Source organism: Aristolochia californica, unplaced genomic scaffold, assembly GCF_029961685.1.
Source record: "Aristolochia californica isolate CCGP_79_NKW_82.1479 unplaced genomic scaffold, dmAriCali1.0.hap1 SCAF_2, whole genome shotgun sequence".
NCBI lineage: Eukaryota > Viridiplantae > Streptophyta > Magnoliopsida > Piperales > Aristolochiaceae > Aristolochia > Aristolochia californica.
Genome location: NW_027181881.1, coordinates 34,896,557 through 34,918,525, shown reverse-complemented (window position 1 = coordinate 34,918,525; position 21,969 = coordinate 34,896,557). Strand labels below are relative to the sequence as shown.

Here is a 21,969-nt window from a genome sequence, read left to right as displayed (position 1 = left end):
TGAAAAATCCGAATTTATTCCAATGTTTTTGCATCACCACAGCAATTTTTTCGTGGGATAAGATTTCCCTGATATTGAAGATTTCTATTGAGCCTCTCATGAGTGGCTTTCTTGAAAAAAAATATAATTAGCATTGATGCTATATTTACATATACCGAGTTGATTGAAGAAGTGCTACTTGGTGAAATTATTTGAAGATTTTTTTGAAAAAGAAGAGCCTATCATGGCTGATGAGAATATGAGAAAAATAGGAGGTTATAGTGATGGCCAAATGGATGATATTAAATGTACTCATTGTAAATTTTGGGGCCACACTATAGACTAGTGCCGTTATAGGTCATGCACTTACTGTGGTAGATATGGCCACAATAAAGAAATATGCTACAAAGTGAATGACAAGTCAGAATTGACAAGGGCTAATCAAGCCCTCATAAGTAATGCACAAGAAAACAATCCCCCAGCTACACAAAAAAGTATTACTGATGAAGAGTATGAATTATTTCAGAAGATAAAGACCATGCTAGGGTCTTCTCCTAACCCCTCTGGCACTACTGCTTCAGGTATGTTATCTGCCTCCTCTTCATCCTGGATAATTGATTCAGCGCCTCCGAGCATCTTACAAGTAACAAAACTTTATTACATTCTTTTTCTCCAAGTCTTTCACACAAGTTTGTTACCATAGCTCACGGTTCTCAAACCAAAGTCCAAGGAAAAGGTTCAACTTCTGTCACCCCATCACTTCCGCTCAATGCTATTCTTTTTGTTCCTTCCTTTCCTTTAAACTTGCTCTATGTGAGTCAGCTTACAAAATATTTTAATTGCTCGGTTACCTTCACACCTACTTCATGTGTTTTTTAGGATCTTATAATGAAGCAGATGATTGGTGGAGTCCATGAACAAGGGGGGCTCTACTACTTGGATGTGCCAAAGGTCAATATTGTGTCTACTATTGAGAATGAGACACGATTATGGCACAATCGGTTGGGACATCCTTCCATATAATCTCTTCATCATATGTTTCCATCTCTTAAGATAACGTCAGAATTCAGTTGTGAGGTATGTCATTAAAGTAAACATCAAAGGAGTACATACTCTCCTCGTCCAGAAGTCAAAAGTAACATTCCTTTTTCATTGATTCACTCTGATGTTTGGGGGCCTTTGAGTGTCTCTAATATTTCTCAAGCCAAATATTTTATCACTTTTATTGATGATTTCACTTGCACAACTTGGTTGTTTATTTTCAAAAAGCGTTCTGAGATAACATCTATTTTTAAATCTTTTTATGCGATGGTACTCACACAATTTGGTCAGAAGATAAAAATCTTCCAGTCTAATAATGCCAAAGAGTATATTTCAAAAGACCTTGACTCCTTTTGTCAAGAGAATGGCATTATCCATCAGACATCATGTGCCTACACTCCTCAACAAAACGGTGTAGCTGAACAGAAAAATCGTCATATTCTTGAGGTAGCTCGAGGTCTTTTATATGCCATGAAAGTTCCATATTTTTATTGGCCCCATGTTGTCCTTACATTATGTTTTCTTATAAATCGTCTACCATCTACTGTTCTAGGGAATAAATCCCGCTACTCTAAACTTTTACCACATGATGATCCATTTGCATTGCCATTGAAAGTCTTCGGTTGTCAATGTTTTGTTCATAATACTTTACCTAGACACAAAAAACTTGACCCTAAATCTATAAAGTGTATCTTTTTGGGATACTCTCAAACACAAAAGGGTTATGTTTGTTATAGTCCCTCTTTGCAACGTTTATTTGTGTCCAGGGATGTAACAATCTTTGAAGACTCCTCATATTATTCTGATAGCGCTCCACCTGGTATGTCATCAGTACCAAGTTATCCTCGACCGGTTGTGCCTCGTGATACAAAGATTGTTCAGCCCCCAGAGACAATGGTCGGTACCACACCTGCCGAGTTGTCGAATCCACTAGAGGTAAGTCCTTCATCACCAGTCGTTTTTGGTCCTCAATTGGATACTCGTCCTATTGCTATAAGAAAAGAACCTCGTTCATGCACTCAACCTTCTACTTCTCATCCTATCTCCAATTTTGTGTCTCATCATCACCTCTCACTTTTATGCTGTCAGTTTCTTTCTTCTATTTCCTCCATATATGTTCCGCAGTCATATCAAAAGACTCTACAACATCTAGGGTGGAAGGCAGCAATGGATGAAGAAATGAAGGCACTCAATGAGAATCATACATGGTCACTGGTTCCTCTACCTACAGACAAAAAACCCGTTGGTTGCAAGTGGGTTTATACAATTAAACATAATCCGGATGGGACTATTGCACGACTGAAAGATCGACTGGTTGCTAAAGGATACACTCAATGCTATGGCATTGATTGTGATGAGACATTCTCTCCAGTGGCAAAAATGACCTCGGTACGTATATTATTATCCTTGGAAGCTAATTCATTATGGCCAATATATCAACTGGATGCCAAAAATGCCTTTCTCAATGGCGATATAAAAGAAGAAATTTATATGCAACAACCACCTGGATATGTGGTTGAGGGGGAGTCTGTATGTCACCTTAAAAAATCTCTATATGGGCTAAAGCAATCCCCACGGGCATGGTTTAAAAATTTTAGTCAAGCCATCATACGGACAGGGTTTTAAAGATGCTCTGTAAACCACTCAGTATTCATTGAGAACACAGCAAGAGGTAAGGTGATTCTAGCTATTTTTGTTGATGATATCATTTTAACTAGAAGTGACTCTGAGGGCGTTCAAAAAATAAAAGAAAAATATGTGTTGAATTCAAGACAAAGGATCTTGGATTACTGAAATACTTTTTTTGTATTGAGGCCTTATAATCTAGACATGATATGCCCTTGATCTACTAGAAGAAACAGGTATGTTGGGATGCAAACCGGTAGACACTCCTATGGATGCAAATACAAAGTTATGTGGAGGCAGTGGAGAAGACGTGGATATTGGCAAATATCAAGGGTTAGTAGGGCGTCTTATTTACCTATGTGTAACAAGGCCAGATATTTCATATGCTGTAAGTGTAGTAAGTCAGTACATGCACAAGCCACAACTTAGTCATTGGCAAGCACTTGAGAGGATTCTACGTTATCTGAAAGGGACTCCTGGAAAGGGGCTTCTCTATAAAAAAACATGGGCACTTCAACATTGAGGGATTTGTGGATACAAACTGGGTTGGATCCCCAGATGATAGAAAATCTACTTCTGGATTTTGCACGATGGTTGGAGGAAATTTGGTTACATGGAAAAGCAAAAAATAGAATGTGGTAGCACGGTCCAGTGCAGAAGCAGAATACAAAGCCATGACGCACACTGTAAGTGAACTTTTATGGATAAGGTCCCTTCTCACTGAATTGGGATTTTATAAATAATTTCCAATGGATCTAAATTGTGACAACCAAGCAGCAATACATATTGCATCAAATCCAGTCTTCCATGAGAGGACAAAGCACATTGAAGTTGATTGCCACTTTATACGAGAAAAATTCCAAGATGGTCTCTTATCCCTGAAGCACATCTCCTCACAAAATTCAAGTTGCAGACATCCTCACCAAACCAGTCACTCACAAGATCATGTCTACCATATGCAGCAAATTGGGTGTTTATGACGTCTTCTCACCCCCAGCTTGAGGGGGAGTGTTACAATGTGGGGCCTACCATGGTGCTCGAGCTGGTGGGACCCACCATGAGGACGTAGGTCATCAAGAAGAATCCTAGAGGACTTGTGACACCAAGAAGAGTCCTCTCCATAGGCAAGCTCGAGTAAAGGAATCAAGAAGCACAAGCTGAGTTGATTTAGAAGACTTGAAGATCAAGTAGGGCCCACAAGATCTCACGACCTGGCACAATTATCAAGGTGCACTGGAGAATCATGAGGGGCCCACTAGGATAAGGCCACGAGCTGGCTTATCCCTTATATTCATGTGGATAATAAAGAACTCCTAGTTCTACTCCAATTAGTCTTCTAGGAGTTCTAGTTTGAATAGACTTACTTATATTGAGACTTACTTATATTGAAGAGTTAGAGTTAGAATGTAATTAGGATTGAATGATAACTTGTATGAGGACTCTACCTCCTCTCCTATAAATAGAGAGGTTATAATTCGGAATTACACAAGCAACACATTAAATCCCGAGTTTGGTTCTCTCTCTCCCTCTCCTTGCTTGGCGCAACTCATCCTTTCCCCTTTAGTTTTTTCTGCTCTACCTGAGAGCTCTTCTCCCCTTTTCTCTCTTTTTCTTTCTTTTTTATTTTGCTCGTGATTATGGAAAAGGGTCCTAAATTCAACAAGATAAAACCCAACAGTCTTTAGGGTTGTAGAAAAATTCAAAAATCACTGTCTAGAAGCTTGTTTCGAGTCGTATAAGGACTTGTTGAGTTTGGACACTTGAGTCTCCCCTTTTCGTCCAAAACCTGGAGATAAGGACATGTATACATCTTCATCAAGATCACCATGTAAGAACACAATTTTTGAATTTAAGACCCCATGAATAATACCTCAAGCAAGGGGAGAGAGAAAGAAAAAAGAGAAAAATAGAAAAACTCTCGAGTAGAGAGAGAAGAGAAGGAAAATAAGAGAGATTAGAGATAGAGTACTTTTCAAAAGAGAGGATAAAAAAAGAAGTAGCTTGCTTGAATATGTTAGGGTCCTGGGTTAAGTACCTATGTTTTTCGCTCCTAACAGGCCAGTCTTTTGGGTAGTATTGGCTAGGTGCTTAACATTTGGTATCAGAGCTAGCGCTCGGTCGCGAGTTCGAATCCCGAAAACAGCGTAGAGGCTGGATTTAAATACTGGTAGGTCGTGCCGCTGTTGTGATGCTACGGTTGGGCCAGTGCTGTTGCGTCACGCGCAAAGGCTGGATTAAAATATTGGTAGGTCGCGCCACTGTTGCGATGCTGCGGTCGGGCCAATGTCGTTGCGTCGCCATGGTCGTCGGCTCGTGAAGGTGGCGTGTGATGTTATGGTCCTAGGTTAAGTACCTATGTCTTCTGCTCCTAACAGGCCGATCTTTTGGGTAGTATTGGCTAGGTGCTTAACATCTTGGTATCAGACAGGTCCACCCTTGGGGATTCCTCTTCCCCTGACGATTTGAGATAGTTAGTCGAAGATACTAGGCAGAGGACAGATAACCAGGCCCATGCCCTGGAAGAGGTGCGTCAAACAACCTCTGATTTGTGTGAGGCAATAAAATCAATGGATGCTGCCATCCAAGCTCTCCTCCGGCGACAAGAGGACCATGATACACGAGCCCAACCACCAGCTGCCTACTCTCCACCGGCCGACCACCATCAATTCCACCCACCACCTCCCCCACAACCACCAATGCATCAACACCATCCCCATCTGGGGCCTTCCGTTCAAGGACCAAACACTGTGCCCAGGTATTTAAAACTTGACTTTCCTACATATGATGGGTCTAAGGACCCTTTGATTTGGTTATCCAAGTGTGATCAGTTCTTTTATCATCAAAAAACACTTGCGGATGAGAAAGTGTATTTGGCTGCCTACCACATGCTCGATGAAGCGCTTCTATGGTACCACCAATTCTGAAATGACCAAGTGGTTCAGGATTGGGCAACTTTTAGACAGTCTTGCATGATGAGATTTGGTCCTCCAGCTAGTAGCAATCCATTGGGAGAATTAATCAATTACAAACAAACTGGAACACTAGAGGTGTACCAAAAGACCTTCCAGGAAAGGTTAGCCCGAGCAAACCAGTTTGTTAGCCACACACAGTATGTTCATATTTTTACTACTGGTTTGACAGAAGCTCTGCAATTAGAAGTTGAATTACATGCTCCTACAGATATAGACCACGCTATGAATTTAGCCAGGGCAATTGAGCACAAGCAACGTGTTCTAAAGGAGTCACTGGTCAGAAAACTAGCTTGGCCAGGGAGGCACAATGCCTCAGCGACAAACCCTTCCTATGGACCTCCAAGATTTAGAGACAGTGCAGCCCCACTCCCAGACATATCTAATTCGGCTGCACCTGCTCCTTACTTCAAAAAACTTACGAGACAGGAAATGGACCAGAGAAAGGCCAAGGGCCTCTGTTTTAACTGTGATGAACAGTATGTCATTGGACACCACTGCAAACGATTATTCAGTATATGTCTGTGGGAAGATGGAGAAGAAATACCACCAGAGGAGGAAATTGTGGAAACTGACCAAGAAGGTCTAGAGATTTCCCTTCATGCTATGACTGGTCTACGCAGTTCAAGCACAATGCAGGTTAAAGCCCAATTACATCATTTACAGTTATTGGCTTTAGTTGACTCGCGCAGTACACATAATTTCATCAGTCAGCAGGCGGCAGAACAACTTGGGTTAGTAGTATAGCAACAGACTAGTCTTTTTGTATCAGTAGCCAATGGGGCTAAAATTACTAGTGTAGGCATATCTCCAGCCACACACTTTGATATTGAGGGATATGCATTTGTTGCAGATTTTCTGGTGATTCCATTATCAGGATTCGATTTGGTGCTAGGAATTAAATGGTTACAATTGTTGGGACCAATACTATGGGATTACTAACATCAGATTATATTGCATGGCACACAAGCACCACTCACCTGTGCACTACAGGTTGCCCAGGTCCAGTCCACAAACACATATAAGTTATCTCACTTACTTACAGAATTTGAAGATATCTTTCAAGACCCTACTGCCTTACCGCCACTTAGGCACTTTGATCACCGTATCCATTTGAAAACGGGTACCGAGCCAGTAGTGGTGCGTCTGTATCATTACCCTCACTTACAGAAGGATGAGATTGAAAGGCAGTGCCAGCAGATGTTAGCACAGGGCATTATTCAGCCCAGCAGGTCTCCTTTTTCTTCACCGGTAATACTAGTCCGCAAGCATGATAAGTCATGGAGGTTCTGTGTGGATTACCGACAACTCAATGCGCATACGATTAAAGATAAATTTCCTATACTAGTGGTGGACGATCTGTTAGACGAGCTACATGGAGCTACTCTTTTTACTAAACTCGATTTGAAATCTGGCTATCATCAAATCCGAGTTCATCCATCAGATGTGGAGAAAACAGCGTTCCGCACACATCACGGCCATTTTGAATTCCTCGTAATGCCATTTGGTCTGTCAAATGCGCCTTCCACCTTCCAGGCCCTCATGAATGAGGTATTTTCCTCTCTCTTGAGAAAATATGTATTGGTATTTTTTGACGATATTTTGGTCTATAGCAACAGCTGGGAAGAACATCTTCAGCACCTTCACCCGGTATTTTCTCTTATACGTTCACATCATTTGGTTTTAAATTGGTCAAAATGTTCTATGGGCACATCAGAAGTGGCATACTTGGGCCACGCTATTTCAGCAGTGGGGGTGAAGGTAGACCAGAGTAAGATACAGGTGATCACAGATTGGCCTATTCCTACATCTATCACAGCCTTAAGAGGATTTTTGGGCCTAGCTGGATATTATAGAAAATTTATTCGTAGCTATGGCCAGCTTGTAGCTCCGCTCAACAATCTCCTCAAGAAAAATGCTTTTACCTGGTCAGAGACAGCAGCTCATTCCTTTCAGCAATTGAAAGACGCCTTATCATCAGCCCCAGTTTTGCAGCTCCCCGACTTTGAGGAGTCGTTTGTAGTAGAATGTGATGCTTCGGGGGGCGGTATTGGCGCAGTGTTGCACCAACAGGGCCACCCGATTGCTTATTTTAGCCGTCAACTGGGCCAACACCACCACAAGTTGGCAGCTTATGAGAGGGAATTGATCGGATTGGCGAAAGCCATATAGCATTGGCACCCTTATCTATGGGGACGTTCTTTTTTGATTCGCACTGATCATTGCAGCCTCAAGTATCTTCTTGAGCAGCGTCTCACTACTTCACCACAACAGCATTGGTTAAGTAAGCTTATGGGGTTTGACTTTTCTGTCGAGTATAAACCGGGAAGTTTGAATGTAGGGGCTGATGCATTATCTCGCCGGGACGTTCCAGAGCCACAATTAAATGCCATCTGTCAGCCCAGAGCTCTCTTGTTGGATTCTATACGGGAAGAGGCAAAACAGTACCCAGATATTATCTCCTTATGCCAGGACATCCAGCAGGGGACATCGACAAACCATTGGAGGGTTCAGGACAATCTCGTCCTCTAAAAAAATATAATTTTTCTATTCCACACTTCCCCTCTGATTAACAACATTTTAGCCTCCTCCTTCCATGACAATACACATGAAGGCCGACAAAAAACATATTTTCGGATCAGTAGGGAATTTTATTGGAGGGGCATGAAGCGCAGTATAGCTGATTATGTGGCGGCTTGTCAGACTTGTCAACGGAATAAAGCTGAAACATTAAGTCTAGCTGGGTTGCTCCAACCACTTCAGCTTTCGTCACAGGTCTGGTTTGATATTTCTATGGACTTCATAGATGGACTTCCCTCTTCGTCGGGTAAATCTGTTATCCTTGTAGTGGTGGATCGTTTCTCTAAGTATGGGCATTTCATTCCTCTGGCACATCCTTACACTGCAACTCAGGTCGCTTAACTTTTCGTGATGAACATTGTCCGCTTATATGGGATGCCTAATTCAATTATCAGTGATAGGGATGCAATCTTTACAAGTACCTTCTGGAAAGAACTCTTCAAGTTATAAGGCACAACGTTAGCCTTTTCTTTAGCCTACCATCCGCAGACTGATGGTTAGACAGAGGTCGTCAACAAAACCATTGAAATGTATCTCTGCTGTTTCGTGGGGGAATCACCTAAGAGGTGGGTTAAGTGGCTCGCCTGGGCCGAGTTCTGTTACAACACCTCCTACCACAGCGCACTCGGCACAACCCCATTCAAGGTGGTATATGGTAGAGAACATTCCCGACTTTTAGCCTATGAACCAAGGGCTTCTAAAGTCGCCACTTTGGACCAAGCATTAACTGAAAGAGACACATTCATCACTGAGGTGCGCACTCATCTACAGGAGACACAACATTCTATGAAAAAATATTATGACAAGAAGCGTCGGGAAGTCTTCTTTTCTCCTGGAGATTATGTTTGGTCGCGTCTCCAACACTACAGGCAGCTGTCGTTGACAGCCTCCAAACGTCACAAGCTCTCTCCTAAATATTATGGTCCCTTTCAGGTGATGGACCGCATTGGGACAATGGCCTACAGATTGCAACTTTCGCCAGAGGCCAGAATTCACGTCTTTCATGTCTCACAATTAAAGGCCTTCCAAGGTGATTCGCACCCTCTACCCATACTTTGAGCTTGAGGACAAGCTCTTTCTCCAGGTGGGGGGGGGGGTGATGTTATGGACTCCATAGCATCATGAGTTATCCATAGGCATAGGAATTAAATTATGTCAATTTACTTTTCATGTAATTTCAATTCGGTTTGGTTTACTTTGGGTTGGTTCAGTGTAATGTGGCGTGAACCACTTGACCTATGGGTCATCTTTGTATTTTCGTCCTCAACCCTATTTAGGGGAACGTGAAGGAGAAGAGAGGCAAGTATTGAGAAAATTATATTTTACAGGTCAGATTATCCCTCAGAGGTCTAGGTCGGATTTCTCCCTTTGAGGTCCAAGGTTTAGCTTTCTCCAAAGCTCCTTCGTTCTAATTGAGTTCCACCATTACTCGTTCAAGAAACAAGAATTCTCTTCCAACGTCAAGATCATCCATGGAGGGAAGAGAGGAAAGAAGGGTGACTCGATCCATGGCAAGGGAAGAACCTAACATTTGGTATCAGAGCTAGCGTTGCGTCCCGACTTCGAATCCCGATGCCCCCAAAAATGGATGCGGGTGGTCACGCGTCTGGACTGACCGGGTTCGACCCCGCTCCGGTTGCTCTGTTGTGGTAGCCTCCACGGTCGTCGGCTCGGGGAAGGGCGGGGTACTGTTAGGGTCCTGGGTTAAGTACCTAGGTCTTCCGCACTTAACAGGCCGATATTTTGGGTAGTATTGGCTAGGTGCTTAACAGAATAATTTCGAGTTACAATCACCTCTATTTATAGTTGAGGAGGTGATAGAGTCCATGTACAACTAACCTTAAGACTCCTAATTACATTCCAACTAGAACTCTCTAATATAAGCCTATTATGATAAGATTACATTATCTATTTAAAAGGCTAATTTAACTCAACTATAAACACCTTCTTTAAGGATGTGAATCAAGCTAGAGAGCCAACTCTTGGTCTTATCTTGTGGGTCCCACATGATCTTCCAGCTTGTGGTATATTTGTGGTCTCACTTGATCATCAAATCTTCAATTTAATTCCAGTACATGTTCCTTACATCTTAGCTAGAGCCACTTTGTATGAGGACTCTTGTTGACACCTCTCGAGCTCATGGTGGGTCCCACCAGCCTATGGGGCCATGGTGGGTCCCACATTGTAACACGCCCCCTCAAGCTGGGGGTGAGAAAACGTCGTACCTAGCTTGCTGCAAATGTTGGACTAAATTTTGTGAGTTAATGGTTTAGTGAGAATGTCTGCAACCTGGTTCTGTGAAGATACATGCAGGAGAGATAAGATGCAGGTAGTGAATTTTTCTCGTATGAAGTGGCAAACTATTTCTATATGCTTTTTTCTCTCATGGAAGATTGGATTTGATGTGATGTGAATTACAGCCTGATTATTACAATATAGATTCATAGGAGCTTCTTTGTAAAAACCCAGTTCAGTTAGGAGAGATCTGATCCATAGGAGTTCACTAACTGTGTGTGCCATGGCTCTGTACTATGCATCTGCACTAGACATTGCAACTACATTTTGTTTCTTGCTCCTCCAAGTAACCAAGTTTTTCCCAATCATTGTACAATATCCCGAAGTAGATTTTTTGTCATTCGGGGATCCAGCCCAGTCTGCATCTGAGAATCCTTTGATGTTGAAGTGTCCATGATTTTTATAGAGGAGCCCTCTTCCTGGTGCTCCTTTCAGATATCGTAATATCCATTCTAATGCTTGTCAATGACCGAGTTGTGGTGTGTGCATATATTGACTTACCACATTGACTGCATATGAAATATCTGGCCTAGTTATGCAGAGATAAATAAGTCTTCCCACCAATCTTTGATATTTTTTGACATCTACTTCTTCTTCAGTACCTGCACATTATTTTGTATTCGAGTCCATAGGAGTTTCTATTGATCTACATCCCAGCATTCCGGTCTCTTCCAGTAGGTCAAGGACATACTTTATTTGAGATAATATAATTCCCTGTCTGGATTGTAGTACTTCAATACCCAAAAAATATTTGAGTAGTTCAAGATCCTTTGTCTTGAATTCAGAACATATCCTTTCTTTTATCTTTTGGATTCCCTCGGGATCGCTGCCAGTTATAATAATATCATCAACATATACGGCTAGAATTAGCTTGCCCTTCAGTGTGTCTTTAATAAAGATAGAGTGATCTCCAGAGCATCTGTGAATTCCGGCCCATATGAGTGCTTGGCTAAAATTTCAAAACCATGCACGAGACAACTGTTTGAGACCATAAATAGATTTTTTTAGTCGACATACGACGTCCCCCTCAACCACATACCCAAGTGGTTGCTGCATATAAATGTCCTCCTTTATATCCCCATTCAGAAAAATATTTTTGACATCAAGTTGATAGACCTACCAGGAAGAGTTAGCTGCTAGAGATAATAACAAACGTACCGAGTTTAATTTAGCCACTGGAGAGAAGGTTTCATCATAATCAATGCCATAACATTGTGTATAGCCTTTAGAAACAAGGTTAGCTTTCAACCGAGCCACGAACCCATTCGGATTGTGTTTCACCGTAAATAAAATTTGCAACTGACAGGTTTCTTATCTGAAGGAAGTGGGACTAGAGCCCATGTCTGATTTTCATAAAGGGCATGCATTTCTTCATGCATAGTTGTCTTCCACCTTATATGTTTGAGAGCCTCTTGATAGAACTGTGGTATAGGTACGGAGGAAATAGTCGATAGAATTTGACAACAAACAGGGGATAGCCGATGATGAGACACAAAGTTTTTTATGGGATAAGAAGTAGAAGGCACGGTGCATGATCTGGGCTATTTCCTAACAGTAATAGGACCAGTATCATAATCTGGGCCAAAAATAATCGGAGAAGATGGACTTACTTCGGTAGGATCCGACAAATCAGCAGGTGTGGTGTCAGCCAATGTTTCTAAGGGCTGAGTAGTTTCTGCAACATGGGGCACAATTGATCGAGGAGAACCTGGTACTGAAGATATACCTGGAGGAGCATTATCAAAACAATATGGAGAGTCTTCAAAAAATGTGATACAAGTGGTACAAGTGAAGTCATCAATGAATGTAATAAAATATTTCACTTGAGAAATGTTGGAGACACTCAAGGGTCCCCAGACATTAGTATGAATTAACAAAAAAGGAGAGGCACTTTTAATTTCTGGATGAGGTGAGTATGTAGACATCTGATGTTTACTCATTTGACATGCTTCACAATGAAGGTCCGACCACGCTTTAGGAAAAATATGATGAAGAGATTGGACGGATAGATGTCCCAACCGGTTATGCCATCACCTGGTTTCAGTATCGTAGGTGGATGCAGTATTTATTTGTGGCACATGGAGAACTTGAGTATATTACCTGTAAGATGCTCGGAGGCTCTTGAGTCAATTATCCACGATGAAGAGGAGACAAAAAACATTCCTGAAGTAGTGGTGAGAGCGGTTGGCGAAGAAGTACTTGGGGAGGATCTTCTTTAGTAAAAGTATGATTTGCAATTGTTAAGGTAAACTGCTCTACTTTTGTATCACTCACTAAGGCTTGGCTAGCCTTATTCTCATTAGCTTTATAACATCTTCGCGAGAGTGACCCAATCTACCACATACAGAGCATTCTTTCAGATGAAAGCATGTGTCTCTAGTGTGGCCACATCCCTTACAATGGGTGCATTCCTTCCCATCTGTTCGGTCAAAACCAGTCCTTCCACCTCTATAAAATCTACCTCAACCTCGGCCTTGGTCAAATGGTGTGCCCCTATGTCTAGAGTACATAGCTGATGGTATTTCAGTAGTAGAGGGAGAAGTGTCTAGAATACGGAGAAGTGTAGCACATTCATCATCAAAAGTGGGAACCGCTGAAGAGCTAAGAAGGTGAGTCTTAGCAACTTCAAGATGTGGTTTAATGTTAGCAAGGCATATGACAGTTATCAAAGCCTCTTTCTGTTTATCTTGGACATAGATATTTGTAGAGGTTGACTGGGCAAGTTTCCATTCTTGAAGAAAGCCTCGAAAGTGGGCCAAATATTCATGTATATTGTCTCCTTGTTTGGTGGTAAGCATCCGTTGTAACATGTCATATGACCTTTGTAAATTGACGGAGCTTGAATACAACTTGGCGCATGTCTCCCAAATTTGTTTAGCCGTCTCTAGATGAATGATATTATTGGAGACATGTTCTTCCATACTATTGATTAGCCAACTAATAACCAATGTATCCTCCTTTAACCATTTGGTATGGAATATATCATCTTCATCAATATGTGGTCCACGGTTGGTGAGATGACCAACTAGGTCCTTTGTGATAAAAAACCGACGAACCAATGTGAAACAGTTCATAAAATTTGATACCCTCGTAAGGTACAGTGGTGATTCTGAGTATGTCACTCTTGTGACGTATATTATCTTCAACCATAGTAGACAAATCAAGTAAAATAGTTTTCTAATCAAGTAATCAAAATATGACCAAATGGAAGGCTTTAACCAACTTGGTTAATGGAGATGCATAGCATAAAAGTTAAGTAAATAATTTTAATGGATAATGACTCATAAAAGGCTCAATATGATCCTTATTTATCCCGGAATTTTTTTCCCACAAATTTATAAAAAAATTCCAATAAGCACTGGTCTCGATCACAGTATTGTGCGAACCGATAAAAACTACCTTGTCTCTTCTAATCAAAGATAATCCAAGATGCAAATATTCTCACATTTTCATAACATGAAAACATGCATAAGGACATCTATAAAACATCTCTTAATACCGAAAACCAATACCATAAATTTAATAATATGAGAAATAAATATTTATCTCATGAGCTTCAATCTTGCTTCATAAGGAGCCTTCTATGAGCAGTTTTTAATCATATCTTCATAGAGCATAATGGGGATCCAAAATTGGTAGCTCTGATACCATGTTGAATTTAGGACCCCATGAATAATACCTCGAGCAAGGGGAGAGAGAAATAAAAAAGATAAAAAAAAAAGCTCTCGGGTAGAGAAAGAAGAGAAGGAAAATAAGAGAGATTAGAGAGAGAGAACTTCACACAAGAGAGGAGAAAAAAAAGAAGTATCTTGCTTGAATAATTCTGAGTTACAATCACCTTTATTTATAGTTGAGGAGGTGATCGAGTCCATGTACAACTAACCTTAGGACTCCTAATTATATTCCAACTAGAACTCTCTAAGGTAAGTCTATTATAATAAGATTACATTATCTATTTAAGAGACTAATTTAACTCAACTACAAACACCTTCTTTAAGGACGAGAATCAAGCAAGAGAGCCAGCTCTTGGTCTTATCTTGTGGGTCCCACATGATCTTCCATCTCATGTAGATAGAGATACCAGCTCGTGGTATCTTTTTGGATCTCACTTGATCTTCAAATCTTCTATTTAATTCCAACACATGTTCCTTATCTCTTAGCTAGAGCCACTTTGTATAAGGACTCTTGTTGACACCTCTCGACCTCATGGTGGGTCCCACCAACTTGTAGGGGCCATGGTGGGTCCCACATTGTAACAGCATTATTGACATTGAGTTGATGAAGATGACATCCTTGAATAGTGAAAACACTCAGTAGAACACATATAAGGGGTGGTAGTCCAAAATGAATTGAACACTAATTACTCCCGTATTACTCAGTTCATTAGATTAAGTTGTTAGTGTAGAATGATTTCCACTTCATTTGAATCATGTCAGGTAATTCAATCAGAGTTAGACCTATTTTGTGAATCATCTTAATGAATCGCGTGTCCCACGTTCCCCCCCCCCCTCGAACGAAAAAAAAAACCCTCATTTCCCTTTCCCTCGGCCTTCCTCTCCCTCCCGGCCTCCCTCTCTCCTTCCTCTTGGTGTACCGTCGGAGTGTCGCCGTTGCCCGCTGGACCGTCATAGTCTCTTACCGGCACTAAGGAAGACGACGTGCGCCGTGAGGAAGACGAAGGCCTAAGTTAGGAAAAATTAAACCAGCGTCATAAAAATAATAATTTATATATATATATTTTTTTTTATAAAATAATTGTTTTTATTTATTCAATATATTCATTTTATAATTACTGTATTAAATTAGTGATTTAATAGTTATAATTAAAATATTATTAAAATAAATATTTGATAATTTTTTTTGGTTTAATTATCCCATTGTTGTAATTAATTAAACCAATGGTTTTAAATTTTTTGATAATATATTATTAATTAATAATACGTAAAAATATATTATGTTATTGATCAAATAATATATTTATTTATTTATTATATTATTTTTTATTACTATATTAAATTAGTGGTTTTTAATGTTAAAATATATCTTATGTTATTAAAAAATAATTTATTTCTTTATTATATTAGCTTATGTTATTTTTTAATTTAATTTTTTTATAATTTATTCTAATCACACGTAATTATTATATTAATTTATAATAAACTATAATCATTAAGTAATATAATATAATATTTTATTAATTATTTTATTAATATATTTTAATACTACACATTAAATCACTTATAAGTGTAGTAACCATGCTTATTTTGGTTAATTATCTATTTCGGCATATGTTCTAGTTAAGTATATTACAAAACATTACTCATTCTCTTGTTTATATCATATTTTTCATTTTGGGGCACTGACACTGGAATTTGTTTTCCAGTGGACTTGAACTCGTCTGTACTAACACCCTAGGATGAGTTGAAGTTGAATCAATTCATTTAAGAAGAATTGAAATCTTCACTTCATTTCAAGTTCATTGTGGACTAACCGCCCCATAGTAACCAGCTTGGCAACTAGGGCAAACGCTCGTGGTGCCATCAGACTAGAGCTTCACTTTGTATACCCATTTACATCCAACGGGTTTCTTACCGGGTGGAAGAGAGATAAGTGTCCATGTGTGATTAGCTTGTAATGCTTGAATTTCATCATGCATGGTTTGATGCCATTTAGGATCCTCTAGCTTCACTTTGTATGGCCTGTAAGAAACCAGTTGGTTTTTTGGTAATGGTTAATGAATTGGAAAAAGCTTTATGAGAGTAGGATAACTGGGTATAAGAAAACACTTGAGAGAGTTCATAAGGTATACTTGATATTGTGACCACGCCAGAAGCAGATGATTGTTCAGGTCATGACAGTAGGGTCGCTTCCACATAAAATTTTTGAAGGAAGTCGAATCACTTAATTAGTCTGGTAGATAGGCGATGAGCACAGGGTTGCAAGGAAGTGGGAGAATGTATGTTAAGGGAAGAAGCATTATCAACATTTAAAATTTCATGACTTTCTGACTGAGTAGGTGAGTTTGGTATAGGGTCATCATAAAAGCTAGATGTTATGGGTGGAAGAATCATGGAGTCCTATTTTCAGCGGAAATGTGTTTAAGAGAGAATTCTTTTTTCAAAGAAAGTAACATCTCGGGAGACAAACACTCTATGTATTTCAAGATCATATACTCTATATCCTTAGGGTACCAAAGAAAAATGTAACAGATTGCATGCGCATCAAATTTTGATGGTTTGTGGGCATGACCGGAGGAAAAACATAAACATCCAAATACTCATAAATGTGAGTAATTGGGTACAATATTAAATAATTACTCATAATGTGTTTTACCTTGCAAAATTGCGGCAAGTGTCTGATTTTTTAGATAAGTAACAATTAATAATGGCATTCCCCTAAAATCTTTTAGGAAGATAGGCTTGGAAAAGCAAGGCTCGGACCATGTTTAGCAGGTGTTAATATTTATGTTGTGCTACCCCGTTCTATTGTGAAGAGAGAACACAACTTGTATAGTGGACAATGCATTTGGACAAGTAGTTAGTCGCAAGAATAAATTCAGAGTCATTATCACTATGCACAATTTTCACCTTGGAAGAAAATTGGGTTTCTACTATGCTAATGAAATTAGTCAGGTGAGTTTGAGTTTCAGATTTGTGGTGCATCAAATAAATTCATGTGCATCTAGTAAAATCATCAACTATGGTGAAGAAATATTGGGGCCTAGAAATAAATATAATTTGGTAACCCCCCAGATATCAACATGCAATATTTCAAAAGATGATTTACTAGAGATTATGCTCAAAGAAAATGACAATCTAGTCTGTTTAGCTAAGGGAAAATCGTACAATTGTTTGAACTACAAGAGTTTTTATTAAAAATAAATAAATGAAATAGATACTTTATTTGAAGGATGCCTGAGACGTTGATGCCAAATACCAGTGGTGAAAGTTTACATGTCACCTTTGACTGTGTACATGTGCAGTAGATCGGTCAAAATTACGTATTTGTGATATTAAGTTGAAAAATTGGTTATTTGTGTTATTATTTTTTAAAACAAATGGGTTGTACACTAGAGGAGATGCTTGGTCCACTAAATTCACCATTGACTATATGGGAATTGGGATCATTACTAACAAGGCAGCATCCAAGCATATTTCATCTATGTTGGAACTTGGGGCGCTAGGACTTATTTTAATTCCACCAACACAAATCGACGATCCATCCTTATAAGTACTACATTTAATAAAAATTTCAATGAAATAAACAGAATTAAATGAGCATAATTGCCAAAAAAAAAAAAATCACTTCCCATTTCCCCCCCACAAATGTTCGTCCTCTCTTACTCTCCACCAATGCAAGCAGAGAAAGAGACAATTAATCTATTTATAACATATAACATATATATATACGTAGTTAAAAATCGTCAAAAGAAATGCTCTCACCCACTCTAGTGGGGTGTATAGAGGTGTGCAGCCAGCCGAGGTTTAGTTTGAGCCAGCAGAGCCTTGGCCAGGAAGAGATCATTTGGGGACTCCGAGAGATCAATGCTTGACGTGCCGGCCGGCACGCTCCAGTTGAAGCCTTGGAGAAGTCTGGCCAGAAGCATGACGGTCATGGCGGTGCCGAGGGGAGCACCCATGCAACCTCTGCGCCCGGTGCTGAAGGAGATGAACCGGAGCTCCGTCTCCAGCAGGTCCACCTCGGCGGAACCCATGTGACGCTCCGGCCTGAACTTGAGCGGGTCATCCCAAACCTTGGGGTTCCTTCCTAGGCCTATTCGGCTTAGCAGAACGTGGGTACCCTTGGGTATGAAGTAGCCGGCGACGGTGGCGTCGCAGCTGGAAACATGCGGAAGGTTGAAGGGGGCAATAGGGTGGAGACGGAATGCTTCCCGAGCGCAGGCCTTCACGTAGTTCAGCTGTAGGAAGTCTGACTCTTGAACCAGCCTGTCTTTCCCCACCACCCGGTCTACTTCCTCCACCGCTTTGCGAAGCATGTCCGGCTCGTTCAGCATCTCTGCCAGGGCCCATTCAACTGCGTTTGATGGGTTGTCTACTGCTGCGTAGATCAAGTCCTGAAAGTTCAACAAATTAAGCACGCGTTAGAAACTCTTCTGTTTAACCAGGTTTTGAATTTCCAGAGTTATGCTACTTATTTGAAGAAGGATGAGTGGCGTGTCTTTCACGATCATGTGAACAAAATTGATTTATAACAGAAACAAATACGGTTCTTCAGTTCTGGCTAACTTACCGCTGTTTGTGCTTTGATTTCTTCCGTCGTAAGCAAAGGTTTCCCACTGCAGTCTTTTACGGAGATGAGAACATCAAGAAGATCCTCAGGCTCCTTTTCCAGTCCAATCCTCCAATCTTTTATTCTTTGCCCAATCACCTTATCGTGGTACTTGTTCACTATCTGGATGGCCTTCTTCATGGTCTTCTCATGCCCATTCAAATCCAACCACCTCAAACAAGGCATATAATCGGAGACGCAGAAAGCATAGACATGGGAGAGCACAGTGAAGAGTGCATCGACGTGCTCCACTTCCTCCATTCCGGGCCCTCCATCTTCCCTCCCCTTCCCAAAGTATCTCTTGTTGAACATCATTTTCCTGATCACATTGCCACTATATTGCCTCACTACTTCCCTAACATCCACAACTGCACCCTCCTCGGAGGATTTGCACTGGCTGTAAACGTATCTGACGAGGTTATCAGCCTCCTCGGTTCTTTTATCATGGAGCCACCGGAGTCTGGCGGGGCTCATGATCTCTGATGCCACGACCCTCCTCATCTTCTTCCACTGGTCTCCCCATGGTGTCACTGCAATGGGGAGATAGCCCCGGCTGGAATACTCCGTTCCCATTATGAGCGGCCTGGACGCAAAGATTGCGTCCTGCTTTTTCAGAAACTCCCGAGCTATCTCAGGACAAGTGACGGGTACCACATGCACATTCCCAAGCCTGACGCATGCAATGTTTGTGTTCATATCCTTCATGAGTCCCAAGATCCACCGGAACGCCGGCCTGTTGAAGAAGATCTCCGGAAGGTTACCAAGAAATGGCCAAGGAGCCGGTCCTGGCGGAAGCTCAATTACTGACTTGCTCTTCTTCAAGTTATCAGATCTGAACAGCAAGAGGACGAAGAGAAAAGAAGCAACTAAGATGAGGCCGGTGGTGGGAAGCGTAGGCAGTAAACCAGCGGTGATGCCGCTGGTGAGGACGTCGGAGGAAGTGCCCCATGTGAGGGTGAGGAAGGAGGTGGGGAGAGCTGCAGAGGTGTTGTTCTTCATGGCCAACACTTGGGCCATGGGGGACTAGTATCGGTACAGAAGCGCAAGAGGGGGTGAGTAGTGAGAGAGGAGGTTAGTTTCCTTATATATTTGAAACCATTGTGATGGTTTTCTCGAGAGACGGGGGGAAGCAGCTAGGAAATCAAGGGGACTACGCACGTTTGGTTTTTGTGCTTGACGTGACCAGGTGACACTGCGGACTCTTGGCCGATTCACGGTGCCGATGGGCGAGAGGCGGCTCCTGGGTAAAAGATGTGGAGTGCGGGAGCGTGTGGGGAAGGTGCGGAATGTGACCTTTATACTTAGTTTATGGATTCCCGACCTAGTCATTGCTAGGTAAAACCTGAAGGGATGGCGGAATGGGCAATCAAAGAAATAATTCTAAAGTTATTGATTCCTCAGCCACCGATAGCAGGTCAAAAGAACTTCCTCGCTCGCTATGGCAACTTCAACATGTAAAGTTAATCACCATGTAAAACCAATAATCACTGAATTCCCAAATTCACTCACAAAAGTCGAATCCCAACTGAATTTTTTTTAATTTCATTGGCTGAGATTTTGAATATGTGCCTGCGAACGATAGAGAGTCCAACCCCTACCGAGCAAACTTCACATTTTTGTTGGCGGAGGTCCCATTATGTAATATATCCTTTGCTAACGAATTTCATAAATTCGTTGGTAGCCGTCTTAAGTGCTTCAGGCCACAAGGATCTAGGAAGATTGGAGTTGCTAAGCATACTCCGCATCATGCCTAATAATGTTCGGTTTCTTCTTTCTGCTACACCATTTTGGTCCGGAGAACCAAGCATGGTATATTGGGCAACAATCCCATGTTCCTGAAGAAACTTTGCAAATGGCCTAGGTGCTTGTCCATTCTCAGTGTATCTACCATAGTATTCTCCACCTCTATCTGATCTCACGATCTTAATTTGCTTACCGCATTGTGTCTCTGCTTTAGCCTTAAAGATCTTAAAGGCATCTAAGGCTTCATACTTGTTATAAAGCATGTAGAGATACAAGTATCGTGAGGAATCATCTCTAAAAGAGATGAAGTATTTTTGACCATGTGAGTCCATGTCTGGACTACATATATCAGTATGTATGATCGCTAATATGGTTGAACTCCTATTGACACCTTTCTTTGACTTGTTAGTCTGCTTTCCCTTTATGCAGTCTACACAAGTCTTAAAATCAGTAAAATCCAGAGTATTAAGTACCCCTTCATTCACTAATCTTTTAATTCTATCTATGGAGATATGACATAATCTCCGGTGCCATAATGTAGAGGAATCCTCATTAATAACACCTCTTTTATTACCAGTGTGAACATGCATTGAACCGTAAGTGGCATTGTTTTGTAAATTAATGTTATAAAGACCATTAGACAATGTATCATTCCCAACACAATCAGACTGATAATATAAACTGAAAGATGAGTCTGAAAAGTTAAAAGAATATCCATAAGGTACAAGCCTTGAAGCCTTGAAACTGAAATCAAGTTTCTGGAGAAACTTGGAACATAAAAGGTCTTTTCTAATTTTAAAACAAAGCCACTACTTAAAGTTAAATAGCAAGTTCCTATAGCTTCCACATGTGAGCTCATCTGATCTCCTGAGAATATTTGATGCTCACTTCCCACTGGTTTCCTTAGGTTTTGCAAACCCTGCAAGGAATTCGAGATGTGGATTGTTGATCCAGAATCAATCCACCAAGTGTAATTATTGACATTAATCATATTAGATTCATAACAAACAAATGAGGTTGGTGTACCTTTGTCAGCAAGCCATTTCTGAAACTTGGCACATTCCTTCTTCATGTGTTCCCTCTTTTTACAGAAAAAACACTTGGAATCTTTCTTAATACCAGCTTGGGGGGATATTTTACCCTTCCCTTTTTGTTTGGCTTGATTCTTGCCCTTTCCATGTGTTGCCATCATGACATTTTCTCCTTGTTCCATCACCAGTCTCCCTTCCTCTTGAACACACATGGTCAAAAGTTCATTAACTGACCATTTATCTTTATGTGTGTTGTATGAGATTTTGAAGGGTCCATATTGGTGCGGAAGGGAATTCAGAATGTAATGCACCACGAAAGATTTGACATATCAACCTCAAGATTTTTCAATTGAGCCGCAATATCCCTCATTTGCATGATGTGCTCACGCACACCTCTCATACTGGTGTGCTTGATG

At 40.8% G+C, this 21,969-nt stretch overlaps 1 protein-coding gene across 1 annotated transcript; it reads right to left on the bottom strand.

Moving 5' to 3' along the window:
- Positions 1-17,937: 17,937 nt before the first annotated feature.
- Positions 17,938-19,778, bottom strand: LOC137957265 (tryptophan N-monooxygenase CYP79A68-like). The gene is made up of 2 exons (XM_068805018.1): positions 18,741-19,778; positions 17,938-18,564 (listed from the first exon to the last, which is right to left on the bottom strand). Exons 1-2 carry the CDS (start codon positions 19,776-19,778, stop codon positions 17,938-17,940), a joined length of 1,665 nt encoding a protein of 554 aa, XP_068661119.1.
- Between the last annotated feature and the right edge of the window lie 2,191 nt (positions 19,779-21,969).

What these genes read in the sequence shown, in the direction of transcription:
- LOC137957265 (XM_068805018.1), bottom strand. Translation starts at nt 19,778, where the DNA reads ATGAAGAACAACACCTCTGCAGCTCTCCCCACCTCCTTCCTCACCCTC. An exon ending in AAATCAAAGCACAAACAGCG is followed by an intron (nt 18,565 to 18,740) that starts GTAAGTTAGCCA and finishes TTGAACTTTCAG; the next exon opens with GACTTGATCTACGCAGCAGT.